The sequence below is a fragment of the Leuresthes tenuis genome, unplaced genomic scaffold, assembly GCF_036924035.1.
Source record: "Leuresthes tenuis unplaced genomic scaffold, fLeuTen1.0.hap1 SCAF_18, whole genome shotgun sequence".
NCBI lineage: Eukaryota > Metazoa > Chordata > Actinopteri > Atheriniformes > Atherinopsidae > Leuresthes > Leuresthes tenuis.
Window position 1 is genome coordinate 4403749 of NW_027325372.1, and position 20274 is coordinate 4424022.

The window sequence follows — 20274 nt, forward strand, 5'->3', positions numbered from 1 at the left end:
ATTTTGTTATATCATTTACTGTCAAAAGGGACAAAAACTGTCAGGTTGATGGGGTCGAAGCAGGTGAGTTTCAGTTACAAGACTCACACGACACGAGTTGAACTATAATTCAGAGTAAAACTTACACCAGGACAATTGTATTCTCACGACGTTGGGGGTTAAGTTGTGCAGCCTGTGACATCACCTATCTAAACAACTAAAACAGAGTTGTCATGAAGACCAACAGCACACCAAGTGCTTATCTTTGGTATTTTCTCTATAAAACCGGTCCACCATGTGATTTCCTGTAACTACTGGTTGTTCAGCAACTGTGTACAGGCTCTCTCTCGCTACATATGATATAAATGATAGATCTTGTGTGCCCCCAAGTGGAATCAGAATATAACTGAATCAGATGCACTGAATGAATTGAATTCTCAGTTCCTCCCTATCCCTTTTTGGATATCACATAGAAGCTCTCAACTTTCCATCTAAATTAGCTCAAATTCTGCACTGTAAAGGATAGTTGGCTTCTACTCCTTTATCCCCAGAAGAAAAGAGGCTTTGTGTGTCAGCAAAATGTGGAGGTAGATCCAAGGGGAGGAAATAGGATTGGGCCTCAGTCATAGCACAACAAAAGATTTTGTTGTCTTTTTTTATACTGAAGAAAAGTGAGTCTGCTGGCCTCTTTAACGTGTTCTACAAATAGATTTAATATCAGAAAACCATGAATAAAAGGTCAGTATTATTCATACTTACTTTTATTTAATAAATTAATTATATTCTAATACATTACTATGAGAGTATGATGGCTCAAGATGTGGAGCCATTTGGTTTGATGTAAAGCTTCTCCAGTTCTGATGTCAGTCACTGAGCAAAACACTGTATGTGAGAGAGTAAATAAGAAACCCTTTGGAGCTTTACAGACAGAAAACAGGCCCCGCTGATTAAAGTGGAACTATCAAACTCGTGTCTCTGAGGCAGGCACAGTAAGGTGGAGTGGTGGTTATCACTGTCTTCTCACAGCAAGAAGGTTCCCTGTCATTTCACCACTGGGGCCTTTCTGTGTGGAGTTTACATGTTCTCAGGCTTCCTCCCATGGTTCAAAGACATGCAGGTCAAGTTAAGTTAAGTTAACTTGAAACTTGTAGTAATTTTATGTAGATACATAAAATTACTCTGCATTTAATCCATCCACCTATTGAACACACACATGCACAGGGTCACACACTCATGGAGTCAGATGCCATACACTGGAGCGGTGGGCAGCCATTCACAGCGCCCGGGTAGCAGATGATGACGGGAGGTACAGTGCCTTGCTCAAGGGCACCTTGGTCATAGCAAGGTGGACTGCCACCCCACCAGCTGTCAGTTCAACAATCTTTGAGCAATCAAATCAAGTCAATCGCCAACGTTCAGGTTCTAGGCCGCCAATTAAGTAATTAGTCAAAAATTAATTGTCGGTATAAGTCTGACTGGTGCCATAACCTGACCTACACTCACCACTGAGACACAGCCACCCCATAAAGTATATCGACAAGGATGGGATTTGAACCCATACGTGCAGAGCACAATGGATTAGCAATCCATTGCCTTAACCACTCAGCCACCTTGTCATATAAAGCTGATGTCTTCCTCAACTTACTTAATTAATTGGTTAATGTGGAGTTTAATGAATTGGATTTGATTGGATTGTGGTTGTAGGGCTGCACGGTAGTGTGGTGGTTTGCACCATCACCTCATAGCCCCACCTGGGGCCTTTCTGTGTGGAGTTTGCATGTTTTCCCCATGTATGTGTGGGTTCTCTCCAGGTACTCTGGCTTCCTTCCACTGTCCAAAAACATACATGTCAGGTTAATTGGTATCTCTAAATTGACCCTGGGAGTGTGTGTGAGCAGTTGGTTGTTTCTCTTTTGTGGCCCTGTGATGGACTGGTCATATGTTCAGGGTTTACCCAGCTTCTTACTCAATGACAGCCGGGAAAATTTTTTGGAAATAGATTAAGATTTCAAAATAAACCAGACCTCAAACTCAGACTTTTATGAAAGTTTATAGGTTTTGTTTTCATTCAACACATTTTGGACAGTGTACAACTTTGCATGTAGGGCTGTATAAGGACTAAGTGCTTTACATTCAGTGTAGGGGAAACTACTTTGAAATCACAGTCCAATCAAACACTTTACATTCGAGGGAATCTGATCTGCAGCAAAGCTGATCTTGATAAAATCTGCTCTGTTTACATAAACAAACTTAAAGTGCGACTGTAAAATCACAAAAGTTGCTGCAAGACAGTTCACTGTCTAACAACCATTAAGAAACAATCTGCCAAGACATAGCACTTAAACAAGAAACAAGAGAATAGTGTAAAAATCAGATAAACATTACACCACATGTTCACGCTTTTTTTAATGTAGTAAAGATCAAAATTCCAACAAAATGTAAGGCAAATGCCAAAATCAGCAAAAATGCCACAGAGTTTAGTTTCAGTAGGCTCCCATTTATTCACGGATCATTCATAAAACACAAAAATTAAATACTAATACTTCAGTCTAGAACACAGCGTCCATCAGTCAGTGATAAATGATAAAAATAACAAAAAACAGATTAAATAAAAAAAATTATTACTTTCCTCTTAAACCACAGGGTAGGGTTAGGGTTTAATGATAAGAAAAAAAAACTACAAGCAGACATGTAGTTCACTTCAGAATTACTAAAGTCTGGTCTTCAGCAGCAGGATAGAGGAGGTGCAAGGTGGTGTGTACCGATTCCACAGGAAACGCCACTCTGGTAAGTGGAGTAACGTTCAGTGAAACAATCAGATCACATCCTTCACAAGACTTTATTTTCCTGAGAAAAAAAGCAAAAAGTTCTTTTTTTTTAGCTGCTCTAAACATTAATGAAGAAAACTTACTCTCTGAATCAAATTCATGGTTTACCACTACATTAGACAGAACATTACATTATTGTTGGTGATCCTGGTGAGTCCACATTGTAGGAGAAGGTTGAAGGGAGTGAGACAATGAGCAGGTGTGAGCTGAATCTTTTGCTCATTGGAACTTCAGCAGGGACAGGAATAATATTTGAGAATTGACACCTGATTGTTGGAACAAAGGGAAATTACATTATTCAAAGTCTAATTTAAATTATGCATTGATGTAATCAAGCTGTGTAGGAGGAGCCAATTAGCGCTACACCAAAATAGGAACCAATCTTTGTCAGGGCAGTTGTTTCATCCGGAAGATAAAACAGTTTTGACCGCCGAAAAGCCGGCATGATGAACTGTAGTTAGAAGAGTATGGATTACAATTGCTGTAGGAATAAATGCGCGAATGATTTAAATGCAATCGATCGTCTTGGACTCTCTTCTTCGGCCAATGGTAAAAGTTGTCGGTGCGTCAATTATTTTAAACCGCAGTGAAGCACCTGAAGGCCGCTTCAAGCTTTTGGCTTAGCCTCTACAAGCTGTATAACTCTGTGCTTAGAGCCATGAATATAACCTATACTGACTTAAACAAGAAGGTTTGAGGTTATATTAAGTCAATAATTCTTTAATCTCAGGTTCATAAATTTATTTTCATGAATTTTATGTATTTTTACATCATAGACAATGTTTTCATACTGAGCTGCAATAGAGATGATACTATAAAGAATAAATGTGAATATGGTTGGTGATATGTCATAAGATTCAGATAAATTTCTCTATTCAATGTATTTTTCTCTGATTTTTTTAAAAGCTTGAATTCAACCAATAATAATAAGACGTGAAAAATGCAAATACCACGTTAGAAGTCAATATTTAACAATCAGATATCATTCCTTAACTTGCCTTGGAATATAGTAATCAATATTTCTAAAAAAGAAAAGGCAGTAAACGTTAGCATCAATAATGCTAACTAACTAAACAAGTTTCGACATGATGTGAAGTAAAAGTATAACAAACTGTTCAAATTGCTTGTTTCTTTCGCAGTTTAACTCATTGTCCACTAGATGGCGATATAACACAATATATTTCAACATTGAAAAGTAGCGACCCAGAGTGGTCAATAGGTGGCACTTTAAAACGTTTGTGGCGCCTGCTACGTTTCTACTGACTGTTCTCGATCGCACAGAAAATGAAAAATGTATCTTTTCTTTATATTCTCACATGAGAAAATGAGATGTTCAATGAATGCAACTTTATTTTCTATCACATCTGGACAGTTGTTTTTCTTCACACCAGAACAAGTTCGGACTAATCTTCAGTCACACATTCATCCTTAATTAAAAGCAATCTTAATTCTAGGACAAGGTTTTTACATAATCTGTCTTCTGGGAATCACTATTTAACGTTGTCTTCTAAATCCTGATCCAATCAGAAGCTATGACAGCTTAGGTGGGACACCTGGTTTATATTCTGTCTTAAAGACATTCACCCTGAAAGACAGCAGCATCACATTTCACGTCTTATATCCTCTGTTTTTCACTTTGTTTGCTTTTTCTATGGCAGCGCAAAACAACAACTTCAGATCACCTTAAAATGTCAAAGTCACAAATCTACAATAAACAACGTGTGACAGAATTTTAACAGAACATCAAGTATTTTGGCAAAAATAGGCTACCATACTAGTACTCATATCTGAACAGAATAAAAGGTAATGATTATGCTCTTATAATGCTAAAGTTGAATTTCCTCAGACTTTACACAGAATGTTTTAATCTTTTTTCTTATATTTTATTGAAATCCCTTTTCAACCAGGAGATAAAACTCTTTAGATGTAGTGAAAAACGAAAGGAAGCATAAATCTAAACGTGCAAAAAAGAATCCTTCTTCTTTGGTGTAATTATGAGTTTTGAGAAACAAATAAACCAGCCTCAATATGTGATACTTTCTATCAGTGAGAGACGTAAAGGTTCTTGACTGTATTATTTTGCACATCAGAAGATAAACCGACAGGGAGGAGACTTTCACACCTGAACTTAGTTGTTTGTCTGATCGCACAGTTGTGTGCAGTCTCTACAGTCCCTTTTTTGGCATATTTTTGGGGTATTTCTGTCCTATTGTTTTATGCACTAAACAACAACATTTTAGTAGGCCCTCTAACAAAAGCCTAACTAAAAGACATATGCTGCAAGAGATTACTCAAACAGGATTAGAAAGCATCTTAATCTTAATCTCATTTCTTGTTAGTGATCATCTTTCTTGATTCTATCTGTGCCAGCACTGTGTTTCCTGTCCTGCAGCAGCACAAATGCCTTCTACAGAAAATGCAAATCACAATGGAAATACTGTAAAAAATGTATTTCACTGACAGCACCGTCATCGTGTAGTTTTGCTCTTCCAGAGTAAACTCCTGAAAGAGAAAGTCCCCCTCATTGACATGGAAATGACTCCCGCACTTCCTGCTCCAGGATAATGAAATGTCCCCACTTTGGCTCACACATTTACAGCTCACTTTCAATGGCTGCATAATTAAACAGCCATAGTTTTTTATGGTAGTTACCTACTTGGAGCTGTGGTGTCCAAGACCTTTGTTTTCAAATAGTTCTCTGGTCTTTATCTTTAAAATGCAAGAAGGAACCGTTAATTTACAATTTAATCAAAATGTGATGCTACTGTATTCAAAGTAAAGCTGATTATAGTTTCTTATATTGTTAAAAGATTCAGGGGCTTTGTTGCCAAAATTACTGTGAAAACACAAACACAGTTATGACAGAGGTGCCTTTTGAAAGGTTTATTTACAGTATAATAGGTTGATGTAATATGACTGTTGTATTTTGATATGTTGCATGTCATAATAACATACTTCTGCTTGTGTCAAATCAAGCAGGGCAGCTTAGGCTACAGATATATATGCAGCAACTGGTAAAATGTGTCTTTTCTGGGAATTCATCATTATTATGAGTAGGAAAAAAATATAAGCGTTGACACAACACACCGAGAATATTACAAGTGAACACAAGCTTTGTAAAGGAAGCAGTAACACGAAGGGAAGATAGCTGGGAATGGAAAGATCAGCGCTGTAATTCCAGAGATAAATAATTTAATGAGGAGATCATGTGAGTAGCGGTATGGACTTTATGTGGTCGGGTGAAATGAAAATATGCCTCCAAGTGACGGTAAAGAGACAAAAACACAGCAGCATTACTGAAAAGGATGCACAGTGTGCTTCTGTATCTGCACACTGCTCCTTACAGCAGCTGTCAAAGAAACTGTTGTTGCTATGGAAAGCTTGTCATGGCCTTAATGAAAGAAACAGACTCTAGCAGCCCTGACAGAGAACAAAAAAATAAATATCTCTCACAAAACATTTACTTTAGCACAGTCGAATTCTGTCTGACTGTGCAAACATTATGACGCAGTCTGGGATCCTGGAGTCAACACTCAACCAGTTTACTGTAGATTTGTAAAGCTGTGACTCAGGACTGAGGCGTTGTGAAGGACACAGCTTCCCTGGCAACTGTTTCTGGACTGACTGTCGTCATGTGACTCGATGATGCAGCCAGACACTGGTAAAAACAGAAAGAGGGAAACAGAGGTGGGGGGGGGTTGTGTATGAGAGTGAGATAGAGAGCACTGCTGATGAGTCAGAGGATGATTCTGATGTAATCCTCCAACCTCTCCCTTTCTACAGTTTCACTGCCTACATGGCTGCCTCTGGATCTTCAGCTACAGCCTGGTTCTCCATAAAATCCAGGAACACGGTCTTTTGACAAGAACCAAACACTTTTAATTGCAATTTTATTCCAGATATCCATCATTGTCAGCATTATGGCTTCACTGGTCAGTATGGTGATAAAAAATTACCCACAATAACAATATCTGAAGAAATGTTTATGTCAAGAGTCAGATCTACATTTAGTTTTCTAAGTTTTAACACTTAATAGGTTATAGGATGTGTTACATTACAGTCAGCACGTTCTTGTCCTAATAAGAATTTTACATTTCTACTGTTTCATATTTGAAGCTAAAAAAAGGGAGGCAAAACACTTTAATGTCCACTGGATAATGTTGATGTTATTCATTTGCATGTATCTTTGCAATGCTTACATGCACTGGATACATTAAGATTTAGCAGAACCCTGTCATGGCCCTTACACACCCCTGCATTTTCTATAATCTGGTTGGATAGTCTGTTTTGTCCTCTTGAAGACTCAAATTTGGACATATTCTCTTTCATAAAGCTAATCAAGTTCTGCTAGAATCTTACCTAAATCCTTCATGTATTAGGTCTTATAGTTGATTTCTATGGTATTTCATATACATTATTAATGTGTGTTCAACTTGTGCAGGATGCTCTTAGAAACCTCAGGAATTTGTATTTCCTGGTTGAATAAAGATTCAGTTTAAAAAATGTAAATGATTCTTATTCTTAAGTGTCATCTCAGATGTCTATGGAGTTATTTCTATTTCTAGAACAAACAACATCACTTTTACTTTTCACGTGACTTTTACTTTCAGGTCCTCTGTTTCATTTTCAGAATAAATAATATGAGGCTCAGATACTCGGCTGGTTGTAATTCTACTTTCACATATATATCATGAAAACCTTTTCAATTGAATGTGATGAAATTTAACCATAATACACAGTGATTAGTAAAAATGTCACTTTGAAGGTACACAACTGATATTATCACAGGATGTAAATCTTGATATCCAATTATGACCAGTACTGTAGCAATGTAGTTAAAGATATCCCCAAATGTATTGGATATATGTACAAACAGGTAGTTAGGTTATCATTTTAACCGAAGTTGCTAAAATGTCAAATGTGAGCCTTATTGTGGGATGAAAAATATTAACACTCATAGTAATACTATAATCACTGGAGTTGTGCAGTTTGAGTAAAGTTGTAATAAGTACAGATTTCATGCATATCTTTAATTAGACAGAGAAATAAAGTTACCGAGAATTATGTTTAAAATAGCTATTTTGTAATAGAATGTTGTTATAGAATCTGATTCACTGCCACACCTCATTTTACCTTTCAAATTACCTTTTATTTTTCATTATTACTGACTCGTTGTACTTTCATCATGCTATTTTGTTTGATCGTGTTTGGAGTCATCATCTATTATAACTTAACAATGCAATTATAAATTTTGGCAAAGGAAGTGAACTTGTGAATAGTGTTTCCTAAACAGGTGCAACTCAAAGTGCTTTTACATAGTGCCCTAAAAGCACAATATGGAAAATAGATTCATAGATAGATAGTTTCTAATCCTTCTTCCTGTTTTAATCTGAAACTAACCCTAATGAGTTCCCCCCCAATTGAATCCCACCTCTTTTCCATAGAACATTGGAATGCACGAACATCTAGTATATGACAAAACTGCTCTTAGATCAGCCTCTTCTCCTCTTAGTGGATTGTTGGCCATCCGTCTTTATTTCATGTGCGCATGCGCAGTGTCTCACATTGCAAGACAAGACACAATTCGACAGCAATCGTCATCTGGAGAAAAGCAACGTTTCTGCCCAGTTTGAGACAAACTAAGACACGTGAACTAAGAGGAAATATTGCGATCACATGTGGATAATTAGCGAAGACGTTTTGGAAATAGCGCAATCAATAATACGAGAGTATTTTTATCACGTGGTTAGACTTGACCAATGGGAGAAAGCCAAGTCCAACGGAAAAGTATGTTCTTTGTTCGGATATTTTGCCAACTTTATCCTCAAATATGGACCCAGTGCTTTCATAAATCTGTGAATACGGATACGGAGGTGGGGAAATTATGACCTGTGGATACGTTTCATCGCGGTCTTTGTGAAATGCCACGTGTTCAGGTTTTGAACAGTACGTTCAGGCTTATTTTATCACATGACTCCCCTCCCCCACCCAGCGCAGGGAAGAAGGCGGACATGTTTGAGGGAAATGTGTTGGTTAAAAAGTGTCGAGGTGGAAGACAAGAAGATTATTGGAAGAAAGGTTTCGCATTATTTTGGAATTTACAAGTGGAGACTTTTTAAAACATTTTAAATTCAATTATATCATGTTGATTTTTAACTTTTTTTTATTTATTTATTTTTTCGGATGATTTAACTTTCTTTTTTTACGAGTTTAATTAGTTTTTTATCTGCGCTAAAATGATCAAAACTGTCGAGATGTTTAATATTGCATAGTCTGAGTGGTTGGTTTCTATCGTTTATTTGAGTGACATTGTGGGGAATTTGTAACCTTGGTGTGGGGGATGGGCAAACGTGGTTAGGTAACCATGTTGTTGTTGTTGGATTAGTTTAATTTAGTCGTTTTCAGGTATTTTTTATTGTTAATTATTGATATTAGTAATTTTTCTTATATTTGTAAATCGTTAATGCAGATTTGTGAACTCTCAAAGCTCAGGTATAGTATCAGTATTCTTAAGATTTAGAAAGAATATCTGCTTCTAACGCCTATTTGGAATGTTACATTAAAATTGTTTGAATATTTTTGGTTTGTTAGCTAACTTTGAATGTAGGGCGAGGTCAAAGAAGGAAACTGCTGTGTCATTCAGTGGACAGTCAGCTAGTGTGACCCTGCCAATGTGGTCTTTTAGTCGTTTGTTGCTATATTTAACGTTAGACAGTTTTAGCTGTTGTCTGTGGTCCATAGTCTTTCAACTAGTCATGTTTAGTTGAACCATAGGCTTTAACCGTGTCTTTTGTGCACTCTGCAGTTTGTGGGCCACGGAGGCCTTGTTTTCCTGGCCGTCCTCAAAGCCTACTCCGCGACAGATAATGGGGCCTTAACTTAGTTGTGTTGGTAAACTAAATATGGCTTATTGTGTATGCATTCCTTGTTGTATTTGGTATTTTTGTCGTATAAAAATCGATTAGAATCCCCTGTATTCCTGTGGTCAAAGATGGCGCCTGCGCGCGTTTTCTAGAAGAAAGAAATGCGGATATTCTGTAAGTGAAGCTCGTGAGGGAGAGGCTCTCTTCAGGGGGTACGCGTGATCGAGCGGAAGAACCAATAGGCTTCTTGGTATTTAGACTGGAAGCCCGCGGTACAGCTATTCTGACCAATCCCTGTCGTCGTCTTGCACACGTTGACGTAATATAATATGATGGAGAGTTGGGTGGTTTCGGTGTGCTCGCTTTTTGTGAAGGATTATATCCGGGAGCCAGTTACAGGCAGCACGTCTATAACACTGAATTGGCTGGACCAATAATATTGTGCAACATCCTTGACTGGCAGAAAAAACATGCGAATAGGTTGTCCTTAAAGGTTGTTTGTGAAGCTTTACCATCAAGTGGGCGTGGCGACTATGACAGACAGTGCAAACAGCGAATACATTTTCAGGGGGTGGAGACCTACGAGGTAGTCTGTCCAATCATGTGAATGGTCGGCTTATAAAGTAACGGGTGTAGCCGCACAGTCGCCATTTCACCGAAGTAAAGAGCAAGGACTTCGCTGTGGCGGGGAGCGGAGAAAACTGACGACCGGAGACGGATCCTGGTTTTGAATCTTTCTAAAACAGAATCCGGATCCATCCTGATGGATATGGCTGTTAACCCGCTCCTTGACAGGTATCTACCGGTAAAATTGACTCTCAACTTTCCATCAGAGGGAATATTTTTAAATTCTCGTGATTTATTTTCTTTATATCGGTACTTGCAGCCTGCGTATGCTGTAATACGTTTGGAAGCGAGAGATGGACACTGGATGTACCACGGAAATAAGTTCGAGTCATTAAAGCTATTACAAGTGTTTTATATGTGGAGGAAATGAACAAATATTGAATTTAGAAAACCTGCGACTATTTATTGCGCTGTGCCGGCGCCATCTTCGGGGCGCCTCTGCCGTTGGCCGCTCTCCTGCAGCTCGGTAGTTGGTGTTAGCTTTTGCTAGCATTAGCAGCAGAGCGACATCTACAAGACAGATGAGCCCGTCGGTCGAACTCATATGAAAGAAAACCAATGTGCCCAATAAGATACGAGAGTCAGTGTTCGTATAAGACACGTAGGGGTGATAACGTTACCATTAAATTTGAGTGTGTTCGTATGTTTAAAGTCCACGGTGAAACGTTACCTGAGTTAGGCTAGATAAGTGGCGCTGCGGATGCAGGGGGCAACAGCCTACGTATTTAGCCGGTTTGTTGTGGTAGCCATGTGGCGGTGAGGGGTTGTTGTGATCACGGTGCATCAACAAGCCGCAGTTTCACAACTGCTAATCTGGCTGCTATAATCAGTTGTGCCATTAATACGTTATTCATAGCTTGCTCAGTAAAACCACACACCGGTGATAAACTTGGTCAAAATAAACAGACCCTTGTGAGAGGTTAGGTTAGCGTTGTGTTTCAGTCGTTGCTTGGTTACAGTATTCGATGTCGCTCGAGTCTGACGTGGTAGCGCCTCCGCGCAGCAGTTACATTTGTTATGTTTAGGCTTTTACGACTGTACTATTTTCAGTTTCTTACTGTTCCTTTTTAGATATATATTTTTAATGTTCTGGAACATTGGCACCTCTAATAACCTCCCAGTCTGTCCTTTTTATTTCAAAGCTAACATTTTTTGTTCAGTGTTGCTTCCTTTTTTATGTAAATGATTATTTTTCTTTTTTAATAATAAAGTACACTAACTGTCAAATGAGTTTCCAAAAGTTGTATCATTCAAGATGACCAGATTTTGAGTAAATGTATTTTGTGACAAAATGTTTAACTGTTAAATTAAATGTCGTTGCCAGTTGGGATCCTGTGATGCAAGCACAGTTAAACATTTACTTCTTGTGTAAGCTAGATATGTAAACAAACCAGTTAATGCATATATATTGAAACAGTAAGTGAAGTAACAGATGACATCTGTCACAAAGTAGTCGTTTTCCTGCAGATGACATGTCATTGGATGGGAAATGGTGAGTTTGGACAATTGATCTTGAGATAGGACACGTGTATTATCCAACCACAAACTATAAGTCAATATCCTCAGAATTTAATTAAATTAACTTGATGTAATGTAGGTAGATTAATTGTTCTCTAGAAACACCTGAGTTGGGTGAATTTAGAACTTATCTAAACTTGTGGCGTTGCATTACAAAGCATGCCATTGAACACCCTGTTTATGTTGAACTTCCCTCCCTTTACTCCCCGAAGTCAGCGCTGTTCAGCAGCAAAAGAATAGCACAGGAAGCTAATAGGAGTCAATAAAAACCTAAGATGCATTTCTCTCGTTTACCTGCGACGGCCACATTTGGCAGAATGCACCTCTAATTTTGTCGGCCATTTATACATGTGGCGATACAATGGTAAGTGAGGCCAGCATTGTTTTACACGGGCTGCCTTTGGACATACAAGAGAAGCATTATGTTTTTGTCTTGATTAGCCTCCTTTAAGGGCCATGATTTAGTTTTATTTGAGGTCAATGAATGTGTAACTGAACATAAAGAGTCTGTATGCAAGTGTGAGCCCTGGAGAAAGCTGCTATGCGTTGTTACTGTGGTTAACTAAGTCCCATTGCCACTAATGTCACAAGTCAGCGTGTACCCCATCTAAAAAAGAAAAAAAAAAGTGGAGGAAATTCTGTGAGATTGTGTTTAAGGGCATGTTATTTGTTGGAAAATTGTATGGAGACCAGTCATTACATTAACAGGGCAGCCGAAACCCCACCCGGAGTGCTTGGGGAGATTTTTCCACGCAGAAGTGGGGGGTGGGGTTTAAGTCGGTGCAGCGAGATAAAGGTAGAGAGGAAGTGGTAGTCATGCCTGCTCTTCCTGGGATGGGAGTGCTGAGTTGACACAAGTACATTCCAAATCGGACAAATGCATGGCCGCAGGGAAGTGTGTCGAATATGTGTCGTGTGAAAGGGATTTAATTTTAATGTCTCATTAGGATGAGCATGATTAATTATGTGTGTTGTGCCAGCAAGCAAACCTTTTAACTAATAATAGCTAATAATTTCACCTTTTGTTTGATACTGATATTTATGGGGGAGAGGAATGCTTTTACATGAACAGTGCTTACTTTTCCACAGTAAATTGGAAAAGTGCATTTTTACTGGCTTGAGTTTCTGTATAGTAATTTTAAACATAAATAATAGTTTAGCGACCAAGTCAACCATATTAGGATTTGTTTTGAGGTGAGAAACGTTACTATTAAAACTTTCTAGATGTCGCTCTTGGTGTTCCTGTGAAGACTTAAACCAAATAGTTAATTGGTTCTCAACTGTACTCAACAGCTCTCATTCTGGGATTGAGGTCAGCCTTATGGGAGTCACGATGGACCACACCTCTGGCACAGCTGGAAAGCGCATCAGAAAACCCTCACTGCTCTATGAGGACTTTGAGAGTCATGGGATGCCCCCTCTCAATCAGATAATCCACTCGGGACCCCCACAGCCCCTGGTGAAAGACCCCAGCCGACAGGGGAGGATGACCAACCAGCTCCAGTTCCTACAGAAAGTCGTGCTCAAGTCTTTGTGGAGGCATCACTTTGCCTGGCCTTTCCACGAACCAGTAGACTCAGTCAAGCTCAACCTGCCTGTGAGTATAATTGCAAAGAATCTGAGCTTTATTCAGTCTCTGATTCCATAAAACCAGTTGTTCCTGAATCAGTTTTACCAAAGAGTCCCTGCTCAGGATTAAAGAGTCAGATAAAAGCCTTACAGCAGGTTTTAGTTGGTCTGAAATCATTTCTGTGTGCATTCCCAGGACTATCACAAGATTATTAAAACTCCCATGGACATGGGCAGCATTAAGAAGAGGTTAGAGAATAACTTCTACCGCAGTGCCAGCGAGTGCATGCAGGACTTCAACACCATGTTCACCAACTGCTACATTTACAACAAGGTAAGCATGCGTTTGCATTTAAGAATGTTTGATTACCACAAAAACGCAGCGTTTCATGTCGGCTGCTTCTGGCTGCGTCTAATCTAATAGATAATGAATCTGTGAAGTCTCTTTGCTTGGCTAACTGTTGTTCATATTTCCTGGTTTGCAGCCAACAGATGACATAGTGCTGATGGCTCAGTCTCTGGAGAAGGCATTCCTACAGAAAGTGGCTCAGATGCCCCAGGAGGAGGTGGAACTGGCACCTCCCCCTCCACGGAGCAAACCAGTAAAACCGGGCAAAAAAGGCAGAAATAATGCAGGTGAGCTGGCGTGTTGGGGCTGCTGTCACCCTGCACAGGGGGCATTTATTTAATATGCATCTCATTATTCTTTGTCTCCCAGTTTCAGGAGGCGTGACGACCGCTCATCAGGTTCCAGCTGTCTCCCAGTCTGCATACTCGCCTCCCACCCCGGAAACACCCGACTCCATTCTCTCTACACCCCCACAGACAATTCTGAGCAAGAGTATTACCCCCACTCTTCCAACCGAACAGAGCATCCCCACCATCACAGGCCTGCCCCCCACACAGCCCACAGCTAAGGTAATCTTTAATGAACATAAGTCTGAATTTATGCAGCACTTTCCTCAACAAATCTTACAAAGTGCTTCACATGGCTGCAGATAGAAATAAGATTAAACTATTGAAACAAACCGGTACCACAATTTACTGCATTAACTGTGTTTGAAGAGCTCGGCTGAAGCACTCTGACACTCATCTTCTGTCCAATCGATCACAGAAAAAAGGTGTGAAGCGGAAAGCAGACACAACCACCCCGACCACAGTAGCCATGCCCATTATGAGCACCATGGGTGTCAGTGGAATAGGCCTGGGGATGGGAGGGGGACACAACTCCCCGCTCACGCTCACCTCTCTGGGGATGGACCACAGCAGCAGCCTGGGAATGAGCCAAGCGCTTGGCCTCAACCAGGGGATGGGGATGGGGTTGGGCATGGGGATGGGCAGCGGGGCAATGATGATGAGTACCAAAGCAACAGCGGCGAGCAGGAGGGGGGTGAGTGGACGACCCATCAAACCGCCTAAGAAAGACTTGCCAGACTCCATTCTGCCAACGCCGGTGCGCCGCAGCAAGCTGAGCCCTCAGCTGCGCTACTGCAGCGGGGTGCTGAAGGAGCTGCTGTCCAAGAAGCACGCAGCGTACGCCTGGCCCTTTTACAAGCCCGTCGACGCCACCTCGCTTGGCCTTCATGACTACCATGACATCATTAAGCAGCCCATGGACCTCAGCACCATCAAGGTAGCTGCCTCAGGAAACCTCGCAGCCGTCTGCAGGAGCAGAAACTCACAAGAGTGCTGACCTTCTATTTTCTGTTATTTTCTCCAGCGGAAGATGGACAGCAGAGAGTACCGCGACTCGCAGCAGTTCTCTGCTGATGTCAGACTGATGTTCTCCAACTGCTACAAGTACAACCCCCCCGATCACGATGTGGTGGCCATGGCCAGAAAGCTCCAGGTGCGTATCTCATGGGTTTTCTGATTATTGTTGCTTGTTTTTGAACTAGTTGACTCACACGTTGCTCCTTCTTCTAGGATGTGTTCGAGTTCTGCTTTGCTAAGATGCCAGATGAGCCTCCAGCACCACCGAGCTCCTCCTCGTCGTCGTCCTCCTCTTCATCCTCATCTGAGAGTGAGCTCAGCAGCGAAAGTGAGGAGAGTGAGAGCAGCCCGAGCTCAGACTCTGAGGAGGAGAGGGCGAACCGCCTGGCAGAGCTGCAGGAACAGGTTGGGACTCTGCGCCGCCCCCCCACGACGTGCACGTGAACGCAGGACGCTGTCCACTTTAAACTGATTTCTTTTTGCTTTTCTGTCTTTCAGCTAAAGGCCGTTCACGAGCAGCTCACTGCTCTCTCTCAGGGCCCCATAGTCAAACCTAAGAAGAAGAAAGAGAAAAAAGACAAGAAGAAGAAGAAAAAGGTGGAAAAAGAGAAACATCGGAGGATCGAGGAAGAGCTGCCCCCAGTCAAACCGCCTAAAACCCCCAAAATCACCAAGACTCCAAAACCCAAGAGCAACAAAGCAGTGGCCTGTCCCGTCATGCCGATTAAGAAGGCGCCGAGCAAGAAGAACAACAAGAGCAAGTGAGTGCTGCCACCTCCTGGACAGTGTGGGAACTGAAAGTGTTGTGCATGTTTGGGAATCTCAATCTTTTCCTTCCCGTCCCCTTTCAGATCCAAAAAGGCCAGCATGATGTTCAACATGCCGCAGACGATGCACGACCCCATCGTGAGTCATTTCGACTCAGATGAAGAGGAGGACACGGCACCCATGTCGTACGATGAGAAGCGTCAGCTCAGCCTGGACATCAACAAGCTGCCGGGCGAGAAGCTGGGCCGCGTCGTTTACATCATCCAGTCCCGAGAGCCGTCGCTGCGAGACACCAACCCCGAGGAGATCGAGATCGACTTCGAAACGCTGAAGCCGTCGACGCTGAGGGAGCTGGAGAGATACGTGATGACGTGTCTGAGGAAGAAACCCCGCAAGCCTTATGGTGAGTGGTTCAGATGTTGTTCTGGTTGAGCTTTCAGTGACTCTCAGGCGTCACATCTAAAGGTTTCAGCCTGAGGTGATGTTTCGTTCCTCATCGTGTTGTTTGTGTTGCCGTCTGTCTGAATTACAGCGAGTAAAAACAGTGCTGGAAAGTCGCGGGAGGAGCTGGCTCTGGAGAAGCAGCTGGAGCTGGAGAGAAGACTGATGGATGTCAGCGGGCAGCTCAACTCTGGGAAGAAGCCTCCAAAGACCAAACGTAAGTCCTCCGTTCTGCTTTCTCCAGGAAATCTGTGGGATGGATGGATAATATTTATCAGTTTAATATGAAGACACAACTCACTTCACTTCTTTGTTTTCTCCAGCTGAGAAAACGGCATCGGAGACCCACACCCAGCCGTCCCGACTCAGCGCCAGCAGCTCCTCTTCAGACTCCTCCTCATCGTCTTCTTCGTCTTCATCCTCGGACACAAGTGAATCGGACTCTGGCTGAGAAGCGGACTGTTTCCACATGAAAGGGTCACGTGACCCTGGGTTTTCCCTCCCCCGGGTGGACTGAACTGTTGCGGAGCTACTGACAATGGAGCTGCAGGGCGGATCAGATGAGACCAGCAGAACTGGTCGGACTCGTCTCGTCAAAGCCGGAAAAAGAGATGGAGCTGTCCCCGAGCTCGGCTCGTTCATCCGGGCCTGGACGCGGCAGAGGATGGATGAGAGGTGGAGGCTGATTGTAGCGTCCTGCCGTCCTCGGGTGGAGCCGGGGAAGCTCCATCTCCTGCAAATAAAGATTGATGCATATGTTGGAGGGATATGGGTGCTACTGCCAGAATCTGTCTACTTTCTGGAGATTTTTCCCTTCTGAACATGCTCCCTGTCTTTATGCTGTATAGATGAGATGTACAGTTATATAAATATCTATTTTTCTTTTATAAAGAAGCATTTTATGGAGCTAATTTATTCCCTCATTCTGGGGAAGATCGAACTGGCGTGGGCAGAGTTGTTTAGTTTTTCTTTTTGTTTGTTTTTTCTGGAGTGAAAAAGAGGAAATGTGTGTTTGTATGAATGTGTCCGGTTGTGTTTGCATGTGTGAGTGTGACATCCTTGTGAAGTTCCTCATAGTTTTGACGCGGGCGCTGATGATCTCTGCACGCAGAAGCACCTTGGTTCAGTAGAAAACAAAATGCATGCAATACAGCGGCTCGTCGTGTCCTCGCTGTACAGAAATGTGTCATAGTTACAGTTTCTACGTAGATATTTCTGTTTTTTTCATCCAAGTTTTCTGTAAACATGTTTTTTTTTGTTTTGTTTTTTTCTCCTTTTTTTTTTTTAAATGTGACCAATCTGCAAATTAAATTGTGAGGACGCGTCTTGTCCACTCACCTGTGCCCAAATGACCTCTCGGTTGTTTTGATTTCTTCTGTCATAAAACATCTGAACACAAGTTGGAACAAGAGACGTTCTTCTCGTCTTTAGGTTCAGGATTTTATCCAGACGGGAAGCGGTTTGAGTTCGTCAGTAAATTTGAATAATTTGAGGCCTTTAAGATCTTCGGCAGCTGAAAGCTTGACATTATTCTCAGAGTATGTTTACGTATTTGCGTTCTAAACCCGGAAGAAACAGCGAGTTGAGACTTTTCTGCTGTTGCTGCTTCGACGGTCTTTGTGCAAAAAGGTTTATTGGACTTTGGCATTCAGTGGAGAATAGATGGCTAAATGTAGTGATGATGCACTGTTTGTTTGGGTGGTACTACTTAACTTTGATTTTTAGGTGGGTTTTTGTTATTAAAATCATTAAGTTATTTATTTAGGAGGATTTTCAAAGAGGCTTGTTTCATGATATCAGAAAGTTTTAGTCAAAGTCTGACGTGCACAGATTAACCACCAGGATTGTAGAAGTGTACATATTTTGCAGTCTGAGTGTTGTTTTTTTCCACTAGTTTAGATTTCTTTTTAATCTTTCTGTTTTATGATTCAAAACTCCAGATGTTGGTCTGTCTCCTGAAGTTTGGCAGAAATCTAAATGCCTCTGCACTCGTTTCATCTGAACGTATGTACATAAATAAAGTGAGACATGTTCATCTTTTCACTGGCTGTGGGGATGTTTCATTTGCAGATGATTTAATTTCAGGAAATGATCTGATCTCATATTATATGAACACTGGTTGGAAACAGAAAGCTACTCTCCTGGAAGTTAATTAAAGATTAACCAGTTTGAGTGGAAAGCATTGAAATCACACCAGTTTATGAATGGAAAACTTTTTAGATTTTCTGGAAATATGAATGCAGTAATTCTGGCATTTTTAAATGGAAACTGGATCCTGTGGGATACTTATGCTAGTTTCCCCACTTCTCTATGAATTTTCTATAATGACAATACAAAGTTCATATGTGTTATACGAAGAATAAACAAGAACTACGATATGATTAAACTTATATACTATATTATGTTACACAATATACAATATTCTGAATATTCAAAATTATTAAATGTATATTATTTATCCTAGAAAAAGACTAAAATGTTTTACAACAAAGAATATTATTGACTGAGAGATGAGATATAATATTTCAATGAACATACATTATAATATTAAAAATAATAATGAATATTTAATACTTTACAACATATTATTTTATTCAGCTTTGTAAAATAAATGTAAATGTAATAAAATAATAATAAATGTAAAATAATTTCACCGAGATAATAGCTTTGTATCTGTAATCAGGCGTTTTTCTGCCCTCCTGTGGTCACAAAGAGGAATTGCAGCTCAGCTGTCAAGCTCGATTTAAACACTTGAAATCACACTTCCTGTATGTAATTTCAGAATAAATGTACTTCCGGTGAGTGTTTCGAGTTGTAATTGTTATATTTCTCTCACATTCCTTCTAGACTAGCTAACTAATGTTGTGATTTGATATTTGTTCGCTAAATACAGCTTATTTTGTACACCCCACATTAGTTATAGCCCGCGTAACGAGAACGAAGGACGCAACGAACTGAAACTATATACGAGCAAGCTAAATTTCAATGCACCTTCTTCGTTATATAGACAAAGTTGTAGAAAAAGTGCTTAGACAGAAGGAAACTGGAGTTTTTATTTTAGAGCTTTGAATTCTTTTTGGTTCAAAGAGGTTTCCTGAATAAGTGGTTGGTACTGGATTCTTCTTCTTCCTTGAGGTTTTATAGTTGAGATCCAGGCAGTTGCCTTGGATATAAGTTAATGAATTTATCAAAACGGAGTAGCTTGGAGTTAACATATACACATGAATAAATAATATTAAATCATATAAAACTTAAGATTACCTGTTGCTAAAAATAGATTTTATTTGCACACGGAAACTCGAGCCCGTGGGATGCTCATGTTAGTTTCTCCTCCACTTTGTTATCCCGTCCCTCTTTATCTGTTATTACTTCTCTAGGAACTTGTATAATGACAATACAAAATACATATACAGACTACACATTCTAATGCACCAACATAAGATAATTATATAGAATGTGTTATACAAACATAAAGAACAAAAACAAGAACTAAAATATGATTAAACATATATACTATATTATGATATCACACAATATAAATGTCATATTCTGAATGTTTAAAATGATTAAATAGTGTCTATATAAATATTATTGAACTTAAAAGCAAATCAAAACGTTTTACAAAAAGATTATTATTAACTGAGAGATAATCTTTTTATAAATTTTTCAAAACTGCTCTTTAAACTATACATTATAATATTAAAAATAATAATGAATATTTAATACTTTAGAACATGTTTTATTCAGTTTTGTTAAATAAAAAAAGGAGAGACTTTCACCGAGAGAAAATAGCTTTGTATCTGTAATCAGGCGTTTTTCTGCCCTCCTGTGGTCACAAAGAGGAATTGCAGCTCTGCAGTCAAGCTCGATTTAAACACTTGAAATCACACTTCCTTTATGTAATTTCAGAATAAATGTACTTCCGGTGAGTGTTTCGAGTTGTAATTGTTATGTTTCTCTCTCATTCC

General features: G+C 40.1%; 1 protein-coding gene and 1 non-coding gene across 5 annotated transcripts; one reads left to right on the forward strand and one right to left on the reverse strand.

The window, feature by feature from the left end:
• Positions 1-1513: 1513 nt before the first annotated feature.
• On the reverse strand, positions 1514-1595 carry trnas-gcu (transfer RNA serine (anticodon GCU)). Its single transcript has one exon. It is a non-coding gene; the product is annotated as a tRNA-Ser (tRNA).
• A 6770-nt stretch (positions 1596-8365) lies between these two features.
• On the forward strand, positions 8366-18346 carry brd2a (bromodomain containing 2a). Of its 4 annotated transcripts, none has more exons than XM_072369831.1 (12): positions 8366-8594; positions 13109-13412; positions 13581-13718; positions 13870-14020; positions 14103-14302; positions 14499-15017; positions 15105-15233; positions 15311-15502; positions 15596-15858; positions 15949-16268; positions 16398-16523; positions 16630-18346. In XM_072369831.1, the coding sequence occupies exons 2-12, from the start codon at positions 13137-13139 to the stop codon at positions 16755-16757; spliced, it is 2442 nt and encodes an 813-aa protein (XP_072225932.1). In that variant the 5' UTR covers positions 8366-8594; positions 13109-13136; the 3' UTR covers positions 16758-18346. The 4 variants fall into 4 exon arrangements, with proteins under 4 accessions (XP_072225932.1, XP_072225933.1, XP_072225931.1 ...); XM_072369832.1 differs by lacking the exon at positions 8366-8594 and adding an exon at positions 8862-8885; XM_072369830.1 differs by lacking the exon at positions 8366-8594 and adding an exon at positions 8962-10475.
• Positions 18347-20274: the final 1928 nt, after the last annotated feature.

Excerpts from the sequence above, each read along its gene's own strand:
- brd2a (XM_072369829.1), top strand. The coding sequence starts at position 10,434 with ATGGATATGGCTGTTAACCCGCTCCTTGACAG. Across the intron at positions 13,413-13,580 it reads CAGTCAAGCTCAACCTGCCT|GACTATCACAAGATTATTAA; the intron begins GTGAGTATAATT and ends GTGCATTCCCAG. Across the intron at positions 16,524-16,629 it reads GAAGCCTCCAAAGACCAAAC|CTGAGAAAACGGCATCGGAG; the intron begins GTAAGTCCTCCG and ends TGTTTTCTCCAG.